The sequence below is a fragment of the Amyelois transitella genome, chromosome 14 (assembly GCF_032362555.1).
Source record: "Amyelois transitella isolate CPQ chromosome 14, ilAmyTran1.1, whole genome shotgun sequence".
NCBI lineage: Eukaryota > Metazoa > Arthropoda > Insecta > Lepidoptera > Pyralidae > Amyelois > Amyelois transitella.
Genome location: NC_083517.1, coordinates 5,986,253 through 6,006,378, shown reverse-complemented (window position 1 = coordinate 6,006,378; position 20,126 = coordinate 5,986,253). Strand labels below are relative to the sequence as shown.

Below are 20,126 nucleotides of genomic sequence, written 5' to 3'. Positions count from 1 at the left end.
TTCTTAATTTTAAATATAAAGCGGCAACGGAAATACAAAATTTGATAAATTTCCGATTTCTAGCTATCACGGTTTATGACATACATATTATAATGACAAACAGGCGGACAGACTGCAGAGGCTAGTAATAGGGTCCCGTTTTACCTTTTAGTTACGAAACCCTAAAAAACATGTGCTTATTTTTTGTAAAGCAACCATGCATCCATCCACACCTGTTTCCGATTGGGGTAGGCAGAGACTATGGATTTCGACTTGCTTCCATCCTCACCGACCTCTCCCGCTTCTTCCACACTTATTACTCTTGTGGCAACATCTCTACGCCACTCGTCACAACATCCAATCAAAACAACTACTGTCAATCATCGCGAAGAAATTGACGCGCTCAACCAATAGCAGCGAAGAATCTAAATCGCGATTTCATAGATTGGAGCATAAATAGGTACAACCTCCTACACAACATCGTCGGAGCCGCGGTTCCCCAGGCATAACACCAAGCCTGGCGGAAGGTCTTCCCTTTGGTGGCGGTCGGTTTTAATCATCGCTCCCCTACACTTTTTTCATGCATATTCGGCGATTATGGGTACTCCTAACAACTCCCTTTTTCAAGACATTCGAAATTTGGTCCTTGAAAGTTCGACTTGGCCGGCCCTGTCCCACATTTACAGTCAGCTATGCCTTATAAATTACTTTTGTTAGTCTGTCCTCATCCATTCTCTCAACATGTCCAAACCATCTCAACATACTCTTTTCAATTTTGGTCACCACTAAAATAATTATTTTAATCACGTGTAGCCGTGTGGTTCCCGGCACCAATAAAAAAAAGAATAGGACCATCTCTAAACCGAACCTCTAATCTGAACTAAACCGAAATTTAAATTCAAAATTTTTATTCATTATTAGAAATAAGTTGGATAATTCATATCGCTTAATAATTGTCAAATCTTTTGGTGTCACAACATTGGTTGACGTCAATTTAATTACTTAAAACTAGGTTTATTGCCCCTTCCAAGGCGTCAGTGTAGAAGAAGCGGTAACAAACTGCACTGCAGCATTTTCTTCTCTCCGCTTAAATGCGACACAAGCGCAGGGTGCTGTGACTCTTACTTACTTGTTAGACAATCACATATGTAGGTACCATTTCACCAATTTTGTTTGTTAATTGGTTTAGATTTTCCCATAATAATCTTCTACCCGAATAATAATTGGGTTCCATTGGGTTGCTGGGTCTGGATAAGAACACATACATACAATCGTGTCCTATCTTTTACGGGGTAGACAGAGCCAACCGTCTCGGCAAGATTAAAAGGCCACATTGAGCTGTATGGCTTAATGATGAAATTGAAAATCAAATAGTGACAGGATATAGGTATCTATTCGTGAGTAGAACTTAATTGTTGGAAGTATTTTTTAACATAGTCTGGGGCAAGCTAATTATTAAGAATGTTATAGGAGCTGACATAAAATGTGAAGATTTATACGGATGAAGAGCCATTTTAGCTGAGACCGGTATTTAGAAATATGATCGGTCTTCTGAAGGCAGAATATAAACCTGATACATTTGTTAAGAAGACATTTTTATTTGTTGTGATGCTCTTCAATTAAATCCAGATACACATATAAGCACAAGAAGTACTTAGGAAAGCATCATCTTCGCCTTTGTTGGAAGAAAATGTATTATTGATTCTTTGAAAATTCTAATGGGGAACCCTACACGAACGTGCATTGAACCAACCAGAAACGTTCTGGTGAAAGGTCCGGCCAAGAGTACCCCTAAACCGAGAAGCTTATTGCATGAAGAGAGTATATCGTGATCGTGCTGATTCAGGCTCGATCGCTACCAAACGGAAGATCTTACGTTAGGCTATATAGTATAATACCTGGGGAACTACTCTGACAATGTTGAAATCTTTGCTTGCGCGATTTAGCATACGCGCTGTGATTGTGCAGCATATGTTCCAGTTCAGTTGTAGCATGCAAGTGCCAGGTTGTCTTTCAGTGAGTCGAGATAGAGGCTGTGCGATGTAAGCTTGTTGACAAGCCTCTCCACTTACTGCTCAAGGATCGTGGTAAGTAGAAAATGTAGGTAGACAATGCCTACCGGTCATGGTAATATATTGATATTAATAAAATGTTGAACACACCAACATTTTATTAATATCAATATATTACTCAGACTACTTACTTATATTTATAAAAGTACCAAAACTAGGGATGAAAAAAGCGGGAAATTTTCCTGTTTTTTTTCAAATTCCCTCGTATTTATACAAGTTTTTTACGAAAATTTCAAGAAAAATAAGAATGAAATATTTCATGCTTTTTATTAATAAAACGGAAAAATATGAAAGAAACGGAAAAATACGATAGGAAAAGTATTGATTTCCTTACAATATGCATCATTGTTTTAAAAAAATATATTTTTTTTTTAATTGGTAACTAAACGTGTTTTTTTCCAATCGTTTTTTTTATTTTTCGAAAAAAACGACGAAAATCTCAATAAAACTGTTTTTTCCCCAAGGTTTTATTCTGATATATTTCAATGTAACAAACCAAGAAAACTGTAAAAATCAAGAAAACGTTTCTTTCACCGGATAAAACAATTTGTTTCTTTCGGAATTTTCAACGCTAGCCAAAACCCATAGATTAAATAACAATGTCTGTGCGAAAACCCAAAGGAAAAAAACATTGACTGTCACCTGACATTGACACTAATCTCAAATAGATCTCTGAACTCTGAAGAACTATCTTATGGAAGTGCCCTATGCATGTACTTTTCCTGCCTACCTAAATAAACAATTCCGGGTACAAACATGGCGGACTAGAGATGTCCACTTCTTCATTTAGTCGATAATATTTTATCGATGGATGAGTGAGTTAAGATTGTTTATTTCCGATCACAGTTGTAACCATTAAGTTTAACACGTGTGATTTGGTTCTACATCGGGAATCCTACCTATCTTTGCTATAATCTAAGGTCCAACAAAATTTTATCTATCACCTATGTCATTCTGATAAAAATCATAGGATATTAATTATATGTGGAAATCGAATATAATTAATGCCCCATGATTCAGATTATAGCTAAACCGCTAGACCGTTTGTTATGAAATTTGGTGTGGATGTAGTTAAATACCCGAGTTCAAATTTAAGGTTACTTTTTTGGAAATAAATCAATCCCCCAAAGGGCTGTAATTAGTGATGTACTGTGCCTGGTAGTGATGTACATTGCCAGGGACTGGAAATTTTGCTGGACTCGCTGCCGGCAACGTTCCCAAAATAGGATTTTACTGGGAATATTGATGAATTATTCTACTAAATTAAGTTAAATATATTGTATTCACATATGTTCATGTGCGCCTTGATACTGAAATTAAAAATAATTCATTATGTTTATTGTCTGTCTGAAAATAATTATAATGTCTGTCTAATTGTTAGTCGGATGACTCCGAAATTTACGTTTAAAGAGTTAAGAGATAAATGATATCAATAACTAAAAGATAAATAATAACAATTGTTAATGATAAATGTCTTTTGAATTCTCGAGATTTCGTTTTGACAAAATTTTATAAACTTTATGATAAGCGATTGCTAAAAGATTATTGCTATAAAGTTGATTGCTCTTTCGTGGCCCTTGAAGAGGAGAGCGATGATTCGGGCTCGACCGCCACCAAAGAGAAGATCTTCCGCCAGGCAAGATGGTATGCCTGGAGAACTGCGGCACACATGGATATGTTTTTTTCCTGGCCGGATATTTTCTATGCCAATCATTTATAGCCATTCCCTTCGCTAAGATTCGTTTTTGGTGAACTAAAACGAGAAAAATATTTTAACATAACTGAGACCGACCCTAATTTATCGATAGGATGCTATGTTCAATGATGTTCGACACTAGCACCCGTGTTTATGTTTTTGATGTGAATGAAACATTGATAATATTACAAGTTTCTAAAGCTAAGAAGATTAAACGTTTTAAAACAATTTTTTATAAATACACTTTATGATAGACAATAATTTAACGAAATATTAACCACTTACCGGTGAAAGGTAAGATACGGCCTATTTTTGCTTTGCATGGGCCACAATATGCTATAGAACACTTCATCTTATAGTTTATTTTCGATTTATATTCACACACAACACAGCTTCGTACAGAGTCGAAAAACACGGGAAAACGTAAAAACATCACGATGACAAATTCCCACATGTTAACAAAGCGATTAAGTTCGATGGCGTCAGCGGAAACAAAAGTACATCAAGCCAATGAAGAGGGTGCTGATAAAAGAGTGTAAATGTTCTATCTCCCGTAAAACCAATGTTGTGAGAAAGAGTCAGATATATCATTGTTATTTCTGAGTCAAGTTGAACAATTACGGAATTTCCATATGATAGTTCTTCATTGATTGAAATAGATAGGTAAATGTTTTTTTTTGTTTCAGTTGATTTTGATGGATGACAGGACCGTCTAATCGAGATATATAATAAAGGAGAGATCAGAGAAGTGAGTGAGAAGAGAGAGATCAACAGAAATCAGAATCTGATTGAGAGATTTATATATTATTTCAATTTGATTTTGTTGAGGGGTGTTTTGTCTAATTGTACTTTTATAGACCTTAAAACGCAAGTGATAAAATGGTAATATACGGCATTTACATAGTAAGCAAATCTGGTGGTCTCATATACAACTATGATCATGTTATTCCGCGCGTGGAAACTGAAAAGACATTTGGCTTTCCTTTAGACATAAAGTTACAATACGAAAACAAAAAAATTGTCGTCGCTTTTGGCCAGAGGGATGGAATCAATGGTAAGTATAATTAACTATCCAAAGTAGTTTTACACAAATGTCGAACATACTTTGGGCTATCTATTCACACTTCCTATACACAATAGCCGTTGCCCGCGACTTAGTTCGCCGACAATCTCTATACGTAAGAGATGACCCCAATTTTTGTCCTGTTACAACTATATTGTATGGATCCTTAACTATAGGAAAGAGTGTATCTAATGCTTGGTACAAAAGTTTTTTGTTGTTGTCCAGTCTTGCTGATATAACTAACCAGATATTTTTCTTTTTCAGTTGGCCATGTACTGCTTTCTGTCAATGGTTCTCCAGTCAACGGGCGCACTACTGAAGATGGCAGAGATGTTTTTGATGTCATTGAAGCTAAGGTACAAGATCTACAAATACAGTCTACTACTATAATTTCCACTAGGCCAATACTTAAGTTTCAAGTAAACAGGTACTTTAAAAAAAAAATAATTATCTTGCTGAATTTAGCCTTAAAGATATTAATAGTTGACATGCAGTACAGTGCTTACAACAATCTTTGGGACTCCTGATTGAGACTATATTATGATCAAAACAAGTTGATCATCAGCTATTAATATATATGTATATTAATATTTATTGGTTGCTCAATATTTATTGGGAAACACTAATTGTAAATTATTTTAGGTGAACTACCCACTAAGTTTGAAGTTTGGACGAGCGCGAGCCACAACCAATGAGAAGATAGTCCTGGCCAGTATGTTCTATCCACTGTATGCCCTAGCCAGCCAACTCAGCCCCGTGCCCAAATGTTCAGGGATAGAAACACTAACTGCAGACACTTTCAAGTTATCCTGTTTTCAAACATTAACAGGTATTTCAGTGTTTTAAATATTAAATTATTTATCATACATCATTATTATACCCATTTCTGAGCCACAAAAAGTCCACTGCTTGGTAGCTCATAGCTTGTTATGAGTGATAGAGAAACATGACTGTATTTATTTATATAAAACAAGGTAGGTCAAGTTTCTCTGCAGTTTTCTTAAAGCACTTTAGTTTTGATAATATAATTATTAATTATTTCAGTTTCAAATGATCTCATGATTTTCACATTTTTTATTTGATTATTCATAAAATGTGCCTAACTATGTTTCTAATTCTAATAATAATATATATGAACTTACATTGTTGAAGGTATTTTCTGCAATCAGTGTATTTTTGTTTTTTTTTTTTTTTATTTTAGGAGTAAAGTTTATTGTGGTGACAGACCCCAACATGCAAGGTTCAGAAGTTGTACTCAAGAGAATATATGAGTTGTACTCTGATTATGCACTGAAGAATCCATTTTATTCCCTGGAGATGCCCATTCGATGTGAGCTTTTTGACACATCCCTACACACACTGTTGGAGCTGGTAGAGAAATCTGGCACTACAAACTTATAGCTTGCTTTGTAAAAAAATATGAATCTTTTTCCTTTCATTGATAAAGTATTGGTAATATATAAATTTTATGTAAATATAGATGTAAGTTTATTAAGTTGTTATTAATTAAATTAAATAAAATAAATAAGTCTTTTTGATGGGCTAGCAACCTTTATTGGAATTTAAAGTTTAATCATTAGGCCAGCTGAATGTGGCTTTTCATTCTTTGCAAGACTGTTGGCTCTGTCTTCCGCATAAGGAATGAAGACTAAAATTTAGTCTTCATTTTTATTATATATGTGTATGTGTATTTAATTTAATTATATATGTAGTTTTATATACCTAAATCCTACTAATATTATAAATGTTTGTTACTCTTTCACGCAAAAACTACTGAACGGATTACAATGAAATCTGGTATGTGGGTAGCTGAGTAACACAAAGGCTACTTTTTATTTCCAGAGTTTGAACATTAATAGGATTTCCATGCGGACGAAGTCGCGGCCGGCCTCTAGTTCTTAATAAAACAAGCCAGATAAAAATTGATAGTTGATTGAGATAGCTATTATTATGAGTATTAAGCATTATTTATAGAGTAGGTAAATATATTAGTTTTAAAACTATTTCTGCTCTATACAATATATTATATATATATAGCTTCATGTTCAATGTGTCTAGTTCAGTGACAGGCATGCTATAATAAATAAGATACTCAAAGTCTACCCTGTAATTGCATAAATTATTGATAAGTATAAAAGATAACAGTGACTTTTCAATTTTACATAACCCATTGCCTGAACACTGAAATTTAAGGAAATTTAAGTTGAAAGTGTAATAATCAATAATGCAGTCAAAAAAATTAAAGTGAGGAATATTATTTGGGGTAGGTGAAAGAATCAAAACTCATGTTACAATAAAAAATTTATTGATATAATATTATTTATTATTAACAATTTTAAACCGGGGTTTATTATCCCCTCTCCACCGTTACACTATAGTTATTGGTACATTACTTTAGTATTATCGAATGCTCATTTGTACTTGCTACACGCACACACGTCAGACACACGACATTATTGCTAGACATTGGTATGGAGGCCGCCGGGCGAGTCGGGGTGCGCCTACAAATTAACCAGTAAGTACTTCAAAAAAAATATAAATGATCAAAAATTAAAATTATCCAAAATATCATTTATCTGCACATAATTAATTGATGGCGTGATAATATGATTAAACGGGCTGCACTAGCAACCAAATGGGCTTAGTGTCCCTTTCGACGAAATGTGTTTGTGCGGCCTCTCTGGACAGATTATGAAGTATGACTGCTTTCTCGCTCGCATATATTACAAGACGTATGTTTATATTAGTCCTTTTTTGAGAAATTTACTCCATTTATATTAGGAAGTTGACATTTCTACTTCATATTTCCCATATTTTTAGTAAAGCAATATGAAGTTCAATCAATATAAAAAGTATCTAAAATATGCCAAACAATAGAATAAAAATTCATTGTAATTTATCCTTAATATAGTACAATCTGCCATTCTCTGTTGATAAAAATATTTGAGAAAAAAATATTAAACAAATACATATATTGCTCGCGAGATAGCATTTTAGGTTGCGGGACTGTCGTGCGCTCGCAGCCGCTTTGATGGTATAAGATTGTGCAATTGGCCGAATGTATAAAATTTAACAAAAGTTTATCACGGCGTTTTAAAGTGCCTAAGCGTCGCGCAGTCTTGATATTGATAGACCAATAATTATTTTATCAATTTGTAAGTGGAGTGTTTGAATAAGCCACACCAAACACACTTATTGAGCTGAATACTACAGTACTTAAATACATGTGGATAACCTCGTGCGAGATTCAGTGTTGGTACAAAAATAGAGCTGCGAGCATTGCTACATCTTGAGCTCGCTATATTAAGTCTTAATTAAGTTAAGGAGCTACTTTAACACTAATTATGCGCGGGCGCCGCGTCCCCAACATATACTCTTCCACTCCTAGGTACTGTTAAATTAAAGAGTGATCCAATTCGAACTATCAAAATTCTTGTCCAAAATTTAATGTTAAAGCAATAACTTACTTTCAAGAAATATGTCTAAAATAAACAGTAGTTACTAAATAATTAACGTTCGTTAGAAGTATAAAAATAGCAAAAGCTGATGTAATATTAGAACAACCAATTGATAACTTATCATAAAAAAATTACTGCAATGGTTTGTTAAATTGAACCTATTATAGTGCTGTAATGCTAAATAAACAACTAATTAATTTCTTTGGTTATCCAATCGACTAAGATTAGTTTAGGAGAAATAAAGCAAGGATAGTAATAATTCCACAAGACCTGCACGTGAAAATTTCTGTTATTGTCATAATATTTAAATATTTATTTAAAAATAAATCTTATAAGTAAATTCAGTGTTTCTCGTATTTCAATAAATGCTGAAGCTCGAATTGTATCACCATTAAACGACAAAAGAATCTCTATCAACAATAAAACTAGAGTTTAATATACCTACTAAAATCTCTTCACCGTCACATCCTTTTTTTTTTAATATTAAACCCTATGCAACATTTTACCCGCAATTAATGATTGAATACTTAAATAATTTAGATATAAATTGAAATTATTTCTATAAATCATATAACATCTAAACAAATATGACATTGCACATTGAGAGCAGTCGAATATTGAATGGTAAGTCTTAACTCATTGTTTAAAAATGTGATATTATTACAAGAATTCCTTATCCCTACAGCTACAATCAGCCTTACAACCTACCCTGCGGCGCCCGCCACACTCTGTTTCCCTACTATGAGCTCTTATAGTCGGAATTTAGTTATTAACAAGTGGGTGAAGCACAGCAAATAAGACAACCCTTAAGCTGTGCTTCACCCACTAGTTATATATAACTAAAGTAATGATGAGTCGCCCAGTAACTTATATATATATACATATATACACAAACATATTTATATATATATAGTGTTTACAAAGACTTGGCCTATAAGAGCTCGCGGCAGGCATAGTATTTTTGATTAAGGGATCGATGATTCACATCTCAAACATGAATTCTACGCCAAAAACCTCAACCAACAAGTTCGCATTAAATTAGCGATCCTACGAATATCTTTCGATAAAATTGATCGATCGACGAAACGAGTTTTTATAAATAGTTACTTTAAATAACAGATTATTCAGCCCTTATAATGCAGTCGTCGGCAGCCAAAAAGCAGCAAGTTTTAAGGTAACATCGCTGGTTTAACTTTCTTTACTGGCCTGGTTGGTCTCAGAATACTGTACTCTCTTAATGTGTGTCCTGGCTGCCTGTAAATCACTTCAGGGCTAGTATTTCGTCATATGGCCTTTATCTTATTTTGCTACCTCGTTGCCATTGTGCAAATATTACGAAGAGTGTGAACTGATAATCCGTTTCTTTTATTGTGAATCACACATCATCCGCATTATTGGTATACCTTACTGATTTGTTTGTGTTAAATGTGGACGCGATGAAAATATAAAGTAAGATAATTTTTTGCGTCCTATACTTCATGCTAGACAGCATTATAGCTTTCGTCAGACGCAAGCGCCCCAAACGATCGTCTCACCGTAAATATCAACAATATCGGCTAATCATTAACGTTCACACTCTAATTTAATTCCAAAGTTGTTAAATAGACTTAATAACTCTACGTTTTAATTTCAATACACAATTAGAGAGTAGAGATTTAAATCTCGATTAGAGGTAGCAGATAATTGGTACAACTACTTAGAACAAGACTCAGTAGTAATCCGAAATTTACTATGTTAAAATATTAATGCACACCAATAGGACTTCAAGTACATACGAACAATCCAACCAATCCCATTGATATTGGAAAATTTGAGGACAACCATGTGTATTCATTGGCATTTATTTAGTTACAGCTTCAAAGTACCGCTGTGCATCATGTTTATATATAGCAGCATTTTAAATTGACTGCTCGCGTCATTCCCATAATTATTTTTCAGAAATTCGTTCATAAGAGATCTTTATACATTAGTACAGATAGACTACATTATAGAGAATCGTTAAGAATAAGTCTTTTTCTCAGCATTTGTTATATTTAGCGCAACATGTCACACTACTCGACTTTTCGTAGGTACTCCATACTTTAATAGCTACTCGATTCGATCAACGCTTTACACTTCGGGATTTTATCCTAAGCCAAATAATACAGGTAATAAGATATTACACTTAACGGAGACTATATCGTGTACATATAATATGAAATAGTATTTTCATGTATCGTATATCGTGTAGATATCGCCTTTAAATGTTCAAAAAAATCTCCTGTATGTAGATATACATTTGTCACACAAATAAAAATTGGTAGTCTAGTTGACAACTATAATCACTAATCTTTAACGCCAACTATGCGACTTTATGGGTCTCGTAAATATGAGAATCGTGCGAAATGAAGACACGTCGAAACACAGGACCTCTAACTATGTAACGTTTTAAATTAAAAGATAAGATATTCAGGAAAAATTCTGATGTTGTAATTATTTCCATATAGTCTATTGTTTTTCAATTATGCGTCTTTGAAAAAGAGAGCATAATAAAGACTAGGTAGTGAAAACACATCGAAAGTAATAGTTTAAAATAAAACATCGACTGATTATCGTTGTCAACCCACTACGACCGTTCCGAGTACCAATTGATTCGTATTACCGAGCGCTATTTACGAAGAAGAACCGAGCGTTTAAAAGTCGTTCGAAAACCGCGCGTAATTTTTTTTTATCTCCATGCGTGACTCACACCAGAACCTCTTTCACACTAGCACTGGTGGTCGCGCGGGCCCCACAGCCGCAGCGAGTAGTCGTCGGACGCGGACACCAGCACGTCGTGGTGCGCGGGGTTCCACGCCACCGCGTTCACGCAGCGCGTGTGGCCCGCCACCACGGCGATCGGCTCCTCGCCGCTGATATGCCAGATGTAAACCTGGAATGACACGGTCACATTTGTGAGAGCGAGCTCCGAAATATATTACGTTCCGTTTCCGACCTTGGTGTGTTCGATTTCGGTAATGATCATTTGTTATTAGGTTACCAACAGGAACAGAGCGTCGTATTCCACTCTATAGAAAATCTCTGTAAACAATATGTGCACTTTATAAAGATTGCTCACCTTGTTATCCTCACTACCAGAGGCCACGAAGTCTTGGTGCGCGCCGCCAAAAGTAGCATGGATGGTGAAATGGCCCTGACTCAATCCACGGAATCGACGAACCAGCGCGCGGGCTCCTACACAAAAATATCATCCATTTAAGATATGCAATGTTTGAATTTTGGCAACTTTTTAAAAAGCTAACTTAAATTTTCTAAATTGTGAAAATAACATCTATTTTATTAGTATATACTAGCAAATTAATTTGACAACTTAGTTTGGCCCTGCGGAGGAACTGTAAATTTTAACCCCTGAGGTGATGTTCTTGATTGATTCTTTTTTAAGTCGGTTATATTTCTAAAACCTTAAGCTCCGTGTAATCGCATCCTGAAATCGCATCAAATCGATTCAGCGAAACGCGAAATAATTGCGGACATACATATATAGGTATATATTCAGGTCAAACCAAGAACCACTTTTTTATTGTTGTAAAAAAGTCGCCCGCCGCCTCCATCTATTTCTATGCATTGATTTGATGCAGTTTTCACTTTTATTTAAAGATTTTATATCAAATATCAAAAGTTACACTTGAAGTTTACGCGAGTCCGGTATTGCTACAAATATTAAAAAAATATATGATATAACTCACGAATGTCCCACAAATGCACGCCCTGGTTGGCCACGTTGAGAAGCAGCAGCGTGTCGGCCGCGTTCAGGGTCATCGCCATTACTGCATGCTCTTCTTGAATACTGAATAAAAGTATATATCATTATATAAAAATTAAAAAGACACTGTTACGACGAGCAAATTTTTGCAGAAACTAGCTAATCACTCATAAAAAAAGCGACTGATATAATTACACATGCGTGAGAATAGGATACTTTAAACGAAGAAATTTTACGGCCTTTATCGGTTAATTAGCACCAACACAACATTATACTGTTGGATTTCATATACAATATCAAATGAAATAATTTGAAAAAGAATTTACATTTTTCAATCTTTGGCAATATAATTATTTGCATGCAATGTGCATACACATACTGTTTTTGTGTGGTTCCCGGCGCCAATACAAAAAAGGACTACTCCATCTCTTTCTCATGTATATCGTTAAAGGCGACTAAAGGATAGGCTTATACACTTCTTGTGATTCTTTTTTTGGACGACGGGGCTAGCAACCTTTCACTACTTGAAACTGAACTCTGCCGTTAAGCTAAGCACAAGCGATGTAGAAGTACGCACACGTTGCGGTCGGAGAGGTCGGCGAAGTCGTAGGCGCGCACGCGGTGGTGCGTGTCGGCCGCCAGCACGCGCCCGTCGGCGCGGCACGCCAGCGCGTTCACGCGCACGCCGTCCCAGCTGTTGATCACCACGCCCTGCCCAGGACCGTATTATTCACATTTGCACGTAAGCGTGAATCACTCAATAGTAAAATAATGTTTTACCCAAAATTAAGTAGTGAGAGAGGAACATAATGTGTATCAAAATTTGTCTTGGTCCTTTGGCTTTAGCAACAGGAGGAAAAATAACTTTATATTGTTAACTAACACCAGGAATTATTACTCTATTATTAATTAGTAATCAAACGTAAATTTTCAAAAAACTTTCAGTATTTGTGTGTTGGTTCCATTCACGAAATAAAATCAAAATCAAAATTTTTAAATAAATTCAAATTGTAGAAACGTGTGTGTGTGTGTGTGTGTGTGTACATACGTCGAGGCCGCAGTGATAGAACTGTCCCCTGGCGCCGCCGCACACGAACTTGTCCCCGTGCGCGTGCCACGCCACCGCCGTCAGCGAGTCCTCCTGCGAGTGCGTCATCTTCTGGTGCAGCTGCTCCGTCTGCGGAACCACATTCATTTATTAATGACATTAAAGTGATATGAAAAAATGAATATTAAATAACAAATACAACAAATATTACTGATAATACTAAAATAATAATAAAACAATCCATTATCCAGAGAAAACTAATGTGATAAATGCGAAAGAATGTTTGTTAACTCTTCACCGCTAATTTGAATTGATCTCTTTGAAATTCTTCATACATGCAGTATGAAGTACGGCAAAGGGCATAAGGTACTTTTCACGCGGGCGGAAGCAATTAAGCAGTAAAAAAAATATTTCAAAATTCCCGGATATCGCAACTAAACAAGACATATGGGTCTTTTGGAAGAAATTTTCCATAGAAATATGTAGGTAGGGCCCTTGTACCAAGTTTCTCCTTAGTCTAGTTGTATGTTTCCTTGATGTACATAAATATATAAATAAATATTTCTTGATTTTACGTGTAACCATTGGTTCAAAGAGGTGAAGACGCAAACAAACAAAAAGTAAATAACGCTAAAATAATGATAATATGATAAAGACTGGTTCTCAGGAGTCAATTTACCTCCATATTCCAAATCCAGAGGTCGGGACAGTCCTCGGGCCCCGCGGCGATGAGGTAGCGGCCGTCGGGGCTCCACGACAGAAACGACACGCCGTACGAGTGCCCTTCCAGGGATTTCCTGTACAAAAACCAGGCATTCATTAAACCCTCATTAACAAATGAAAACCTTTTACGCGTTCGTGCTATCGTTTGAGACTAACTGGTATTTCGAAACGTGACAGCTGTAATCTTAAAAAAAATATGTATGTGCCAATCATTCTCAGTCATGGGCAAAATTCTAGACCACCTTTTGGAGTCCAGATAACATAAAGGTAAACCAAGTGCAGGAGCAATCGAAATGTGAGTAATGTGAGTAGAGAGAGAGTAAAGTAGTAATATTACCTGAAAGAAAGCCGCTTGGCGACAGGGTCAAAATCCCATATCATGACGGTGTTGTCTTTAGAGCCTGAAGCTAACTTGGACCCGTCAGGAGACCACTTGCAGTACCATACCTCGTCGCAATGCTCGTTCAGCACCTGTATTATAGAAATGTATTGTTTTATTTAAATTCAGTGCGGCGTAAATGCAGAAGAGTTGGTGGTTGAATAGTTAAGATAAACAAAAGCATAATCGTTTTAGGGTAATGTGTAATAAAATTAAAAGAATGCCATGCTATGATGCTATTTATGCTCTTATGATGAGAAATTTTTTTGTGACACATTTTTATATCATGGCAACTCATTTCCTAATAATTTTGGGAGCTCACCGAAGCACAGAATAAGGCCCACAGAACTGAATATTCATAATCTAAGGTAAGTTAGGTTCTCCGAGTAAAGTTTACGTCAAAGACAGAGTCGGAGCAGACGGAAGTACTTATCTGATAGACTTAAGTACGTAATTGCTTTATTTTTGAATAAAAGAGGGCATTTTAATATAGAACAGTAGTACAGTACAAAGGCGGGACCATCCCTGGATCCTGCTTAAAGGCGGACTGGCTCCCCCGTAGTAGGCAGTAGGAAACCTCAATATTACCGACCTGCAGAGAGTGTATGGGGAACTGGTCGGCGCTGCACTGGTGGTCGGACAGCAAGGAGAAGGGGATGTGGTCGGGGTTGGCGGCGGGCGGGTCCCGCGGCGCGGCGTGGAAGCGGCAGCGGGACGTCTGCTGCTGCGCCGCCTGGGACAGCAGCGCTCGCAGCCGCCCGGGGGACATCATCAGGGCGGGGGGCAGCACCGCCTGGATAACACAGGAGTAATTGGTTACAAGCGGGGATATTTATGATCATACATATTTCCATATGTTTTATCTTCCAATTCTCTCTAACTCGGAGGTTCATCAAAAAGTTAGAATGAGAAATATATACGATAAGCGTGTCATGTTGTTTTTTTTACTATCTCTTATAATATAATTACAATGGCAATCTTTCCGTAACAGATTACTCAAGGAATGATCAAAGTAGTCCACAGAATATTGCTCATATACCAGACAAATGATTCAGGTCTGCAACTGCAATGGTTTTATTGTAAGTACTGTAATCTTTGGAAGTTGCCGTTTAAGCAATAATTGCGCGCAAGGTTACCTGCACGCGCGCCAGCACGTTGGCCCTGGAGCAGGGCCCGCCGCCGGGCCACTGCGCGCGCGCGTGCAGCTCGTCCGCGTCGGCGCACATCATGAGCGCGGAGAGGCGGTGCACGCGCGGCGTGTCGTGCTGCAGCGGCGTCAGCTCGTTGCGCAGCACGTGCAGCGCGTCCAGCACGCGCCCGGCTTCCAGGTGCTCCAGGTATTTCTGCTCTAGCACCACGAACTTCATCTCCTGGAATCGATAAGTACTTATTACGTTCATTTATTTGGCGGCCCATTTAGATAAGAGATAATAGTACCTACAAAAATATTAATTCCTGGTAGTGTTCAATTATTATCTCGTTAATCACACAAACTTAGGGGCTAACGTGTTATTATACTTCGGAACTTTAAGCGAGAGATATATTTACTCTGATTAATTATGAGATAATTGAACAATTTAATTAATAGAATTCCAATTATCTTAAAATTGATATGATGCCAATATAAATGGAACTTCTGTTCAACTATTCATGAGCATTGACAAATCATGTTTTATCTTCTCTTTTTCTCTTTATGCTGGTTAACCCAGCTACTGCACCCAACAAAGGGGGAAGACAAGACCAATATTTGTGATTAACATAGATTTCTGTTTTTTGGATATAGGAAAATGCAACAAATAGATCTTTAACTTTTTGTGTGGTCCATTTTTATAAACGTAACGTTTAATACTCACAGCTCTGCTCTGTGCGTTGACATGTGGCGAGTCTCTGAGCAGATCGTGTAGCGCCCGCAGATCGTGGTCGGCCTTCGTCCAATCGCCAGCCAACACGTGCTGCCGGAACGTGGCCGCCGCTGGGTGCTCCAAATGCAGCCCCGACTCCTCCATGAGAAGCGCGGCGCTCCGTCTGTAGAAAACGCGTAAATTGAATTTCAAAGTTCTGTATGCTTTGCAGAACATAATTTTAAAATGAATCACTCTTTCCGATCTTTTCTACCTACCAAACAAAACGATCTTGTACATCTCATCGTAAACTGTCAATGGCATTATAAAAAAGACACAAACAAGAACAATCGTTTCTAACAATTAAACAGAATATGTAGCAATAAGTAAGTAAAACATGTAAATAACTTATACATATATTTTATTGACATCATTAAATTGCTAAAAACTATAAGGCAAGGATAAAGGGCATTAATTTATACAGTACAGACTTTCATAAAAAGTTTCATTTGTGTAGCTGTATCCTGTAAGGTCACTGTGGCCTGTTGGGTTCACTCAAAGTCATCCGACGTGCTTGGTTTTCATATCAACTCAGTGAAGTCAGGTCACAAATGAACAAAGGTACTTTGTGATTGTGACTTGTAATAATAATTATTTACGCACGGAGAAATTGAAATAGTATTTGTTTTTTCTGTTCCATAAATAAACTGTGACTACTTATGGGAGCACTGACTCTATATCACAGAAAACTGAATAAATAATTCTACATATTTATATAGTTCAGAATAAAATCACCATTTCAGTGGTATTAAACCGTAAAATAATAATCTAGTATGATCCAGCTAAGCCTGTGGCAGTTGTCATGATCTATGGCAGAAGATTTTTATGTAAAATTTTGACTTTCAAATAAGAATCACTATTACAATTCACATCAAAAACAATCATTTATTAACAAAAAGATACAAAAAAATGATATTTAATAAGATATAACTGTGACCTGTTTATTGAGGTTATTAAATTCCGAATGGTAAATAAAATATAACATAGATTATTATTATTTGTATTCAATAATTGCAGTATCATCAGTACAGTGTTAAAAATGCTAATTAGGTACTTTGTTTATAAGTGACTAAGTAAATTATTAGTTTACTAGTGCTATTACTGATATCACGATGACCTAGAAAACAATAGAATAATAAAGAATACTTTAGTGCTGAGGGTCCTTATTAACAAAATAAAATGAAGCAATAATGTTTTTTTTTATTTTATTAGGTAACATGTAATAGTTAAGCAGACCACTTCTATAGATTCTTATACAGGCTATTGTACTTTTTATTCAACTGTTAGGTACTTCACTATCAGCTTTTGCATCTGCATCAAAATTGCAGCTAGTTAATGAATTCTATATTTGAGAAAGATTCATATTGAAATCATTAGTTTTACATTCATTCATGTTTTTCAATGTAGACAATGTGCATTCGTCCACAATAAAGATTTAGGAAGTAGGGTAGTTTGTTCCGCCGCTTCTTCTACACATGCGCTTTGGAAGCGGTAGTAGTTATAAGATTTAAGTGATATGACATCAATAAGTGATACCATGTTTCCAATTTAAAAACAAATTCTATTCTAACCCATGATCAATAGAATCTTGGTTTGACTGACTGACAGACAACATACAGCTTAAGAACACACTAGGTCTCTCACTATGAGGGGATATCACGAAATTCTTGCGGGTACAGAAATAAGCCTGTACATACAGACAGAAAATAGGAGGAATTTAGCATGATCTTCATCATTTCTGTCTGCCTGTCTGTGTGTTTGTACTTGCATCAAGTAAAAACTATGGCTGTGATTTTAATGCGGTTTTGACAGATGTGTTTGTCTCTACCCCTCCAAGGAGTAATAAAATAGGGAGTTTGTTTTTTTTACTTTATTAGATAGATTTCATTTTAAAGTCCCAGGCAACAGCTAATATAGTAGACTTAAATATAAATTAATTTTTTATATTCACTTCTACCTGTTTATTGAAATGGATGAAAAAACAAAAAAAAAAGCCATGCAATTTTATAACAATGCCATCAAGTGCAAATTGGTAGAAATAGAATGCGGTCGATACATACCACGTTGCATGTTCATTCATAGACAAAATGATGCTGGTAACAGACAGACACACAGAGTAAGTATAGGATGAGATTTTATACAAAAATTGTAGGCTTGAGACTTCTACATATAAGCAAGGTTTTGATACTTGGGAAATATACATAAAGAAAACCAACAGGTGTCTTATTTAACTAAAAATCTATCAGTGGTATTAATTTTACTTCTTATCACACAATCGAATACATCAAACTTACCCAATCAAAGAGGAACGAGCTGTCATACACAACAACAACAAACAAAACAAACAAAGGCCAACAGATCCTTCATCATCATATCCACCATCATCCGCAATCTCAGTTTGGTCCAAAGGTTGGACTGGCAGATAATGCCTTGTGGCAATAAGTACATAAAATGCATAAAGTTTCACAAAATAAATAAACAAATATGGGCATGCATTTTTGTTGGCTCTTGAATATAAGCATTGGCTATCACCAACAAGTCCAATCAAGACCAACACAGGTTGACAAACTACATTTGTTGCCCTTCAATACAATATTCCACAGAAACCCATGATCACTAAAATTGAGTAATTTAAAAAAAAATGCATAAATATGTATATGTACAATAGACTTACTCAAGTCCAATGGAGACCAGATGCTGCCCAATGAGGCGCACAATCTCCTGATCTGTTTGGTTCATGCGAAGGCCGAGCGGCTGTAGGTCTCCGTTGCGCGCGGGGGCATCACCATTGAGGTGGAGGGGCGGAGCCCCGTTGGAGCAGGGCTGGTGCATGGCTGCGGGCCGGGCCGGAGGCGACAGCCTGCGAGTCCGCTTGCGCGGAGGCCGATGCCCGGCGCCCTCGTCGCCCGAGTCACTGGAGGCCAGACTGCCTCCCCGAGCCTTCCGCGCAGCTCGCGCCGCCCGTGTCTCTCGCGTCCGTGCAGCCCGGAGCGCTGAGATCACGAGCGCGCCCGCCGCATCGGCCTCGTCGTCGCGGCCGCGTGACGTCACGGCAGCCTGCTACGCACCACCCGCGCTCAATGAACCATCTTCCTTTGTTCGGTATGATGTGCCAATCGTTTCCCAAATGCACCTTGTTCTGTCGCAGTTTTCTATACCTTCCGAAGTTATGATTAAGGAGCACCGTACCGTTACGAAACGCTATAATGGTTGATCTATAAACAGATTGCACTAGCGACGACACTAGCGTACACAAAAATCAGCTGAAAATGAAACGACAGCTGTCTATCTTTTCTTTCCCAACACTCGCCCTTCTTTCTTCTCTGCATCTACAATTCTTTTCACGTAACGTATCATAATTTTGTTACGGCAATTTTTTATTACAATGACTAAAACAAAATATCATGAAGGTAATATACCTTAGCAATTGAACATGTATATCATTTAACAAATTTATTCAGATGAAATTTAATTCATGAAATATTTCACAGTTACATACAAATTTTCGTTGGGCAAAAAAAATTAGCATGGAATCGATTATTAAGAAAGGAACGTAGCCTACGCACTCACGCTTCTCCAATCCAATCACAACAACCCAGTATTACCAACCCCGAGGTAGTTTTATAAGTAAAATTCTACCTGAAAACCCACGGAATATTTTCTGCCCTCTTCACAAATAATGACAAGGCATAATTATGTCCTACTTCTTTTGATGTTGTCTCATAAAGTTCCAAGAAAGAACGAATGAAAGAATGAAAGCATACATATAAATATTTATATCGAGGATAGACTAAAACTCGACACTGGCTAAAATTTATAATTAGGTCATCATACATCTCATCTTCCATTGCCATTAATTCCTAGGTTTAAATTTGTCTTATTTAAAAAATATATTTTCTTGGTATTACTTATATAATTATAGTTATGTAAGTTTATAGTATTAAGAAAGAGAAAGGTAGAGAAAGAGGGTAGGATTAAATCTATCAATGTACAATGATAAGATATATCCTACCCTTTTTCTCTACTCTGTAGTTTACCATTAGAGAGAGAGGAAAACTAAGACAA

The 20,126-nt window shown here is 36.6% G+C and overlaps 2 protein-coding genes across 2 annotated transcripts; one reads left to right on the top strand and one right to left on the bottom strand.

Moving 5' to 3' along the window:
* Positions 1–4,433: 4,433 nt before the first annotated feature.
* Positions 4,434–6,466, top strand: LOC106139952 (trafficking protein particle complex subunit 4). The gene is made up of 4 exons (XM_013341462.2): positions 4,434–4,801; positions 5,075–5,166; positions 5,453–5,639; positions 6,012–6,466. The coding sequence occupies exons 1-4, from the start codon at positions 4,627–4,629 to the stop codon at positions 6,209–6,211; spliced, it is 654 nt and encodes a 217-aa protein (XP_013196916.1). The 5' UTR covers positions 4,434–4,626; the 3' UTR covers positions 6,212–6,466.
* A 632-nt stretch (positions 6,467–7,098) lies between these two features.
* LOC106136671 (WD repeat-containing protein 26) lies at positions 7,099–19,397 on the bottom strand. The gene is made up of 11 exons (XM_060947672.1): positions 18,736–19,397; positions 16,014–16,185; positions 15,297–15,530; positions 14,753–14,953; positions 14,119–14,252; positions 13,738–13,855; positions 13,059–13,187; positions 12,588–12,721; positions 11,994–12,094; positions 11,366–11,481; positions 7,099–11,179 (listed from the first exon to the last, which is right to left on the bottom strand). The coding sequence occupies exons 1-11, from the start codon at positions 18,891–18,893 to the stop codon at positions 11,015–11,017; spliced, it is 1,662 nt and encodes a 553-aa protein (XP_060803655.1). The 5' UTR covers positions 18,894–19,397; the 3' UTR covers positions 7,099–11,014.
* Positions 19,398–20,126: the final 729 nt, after the last annotated feature.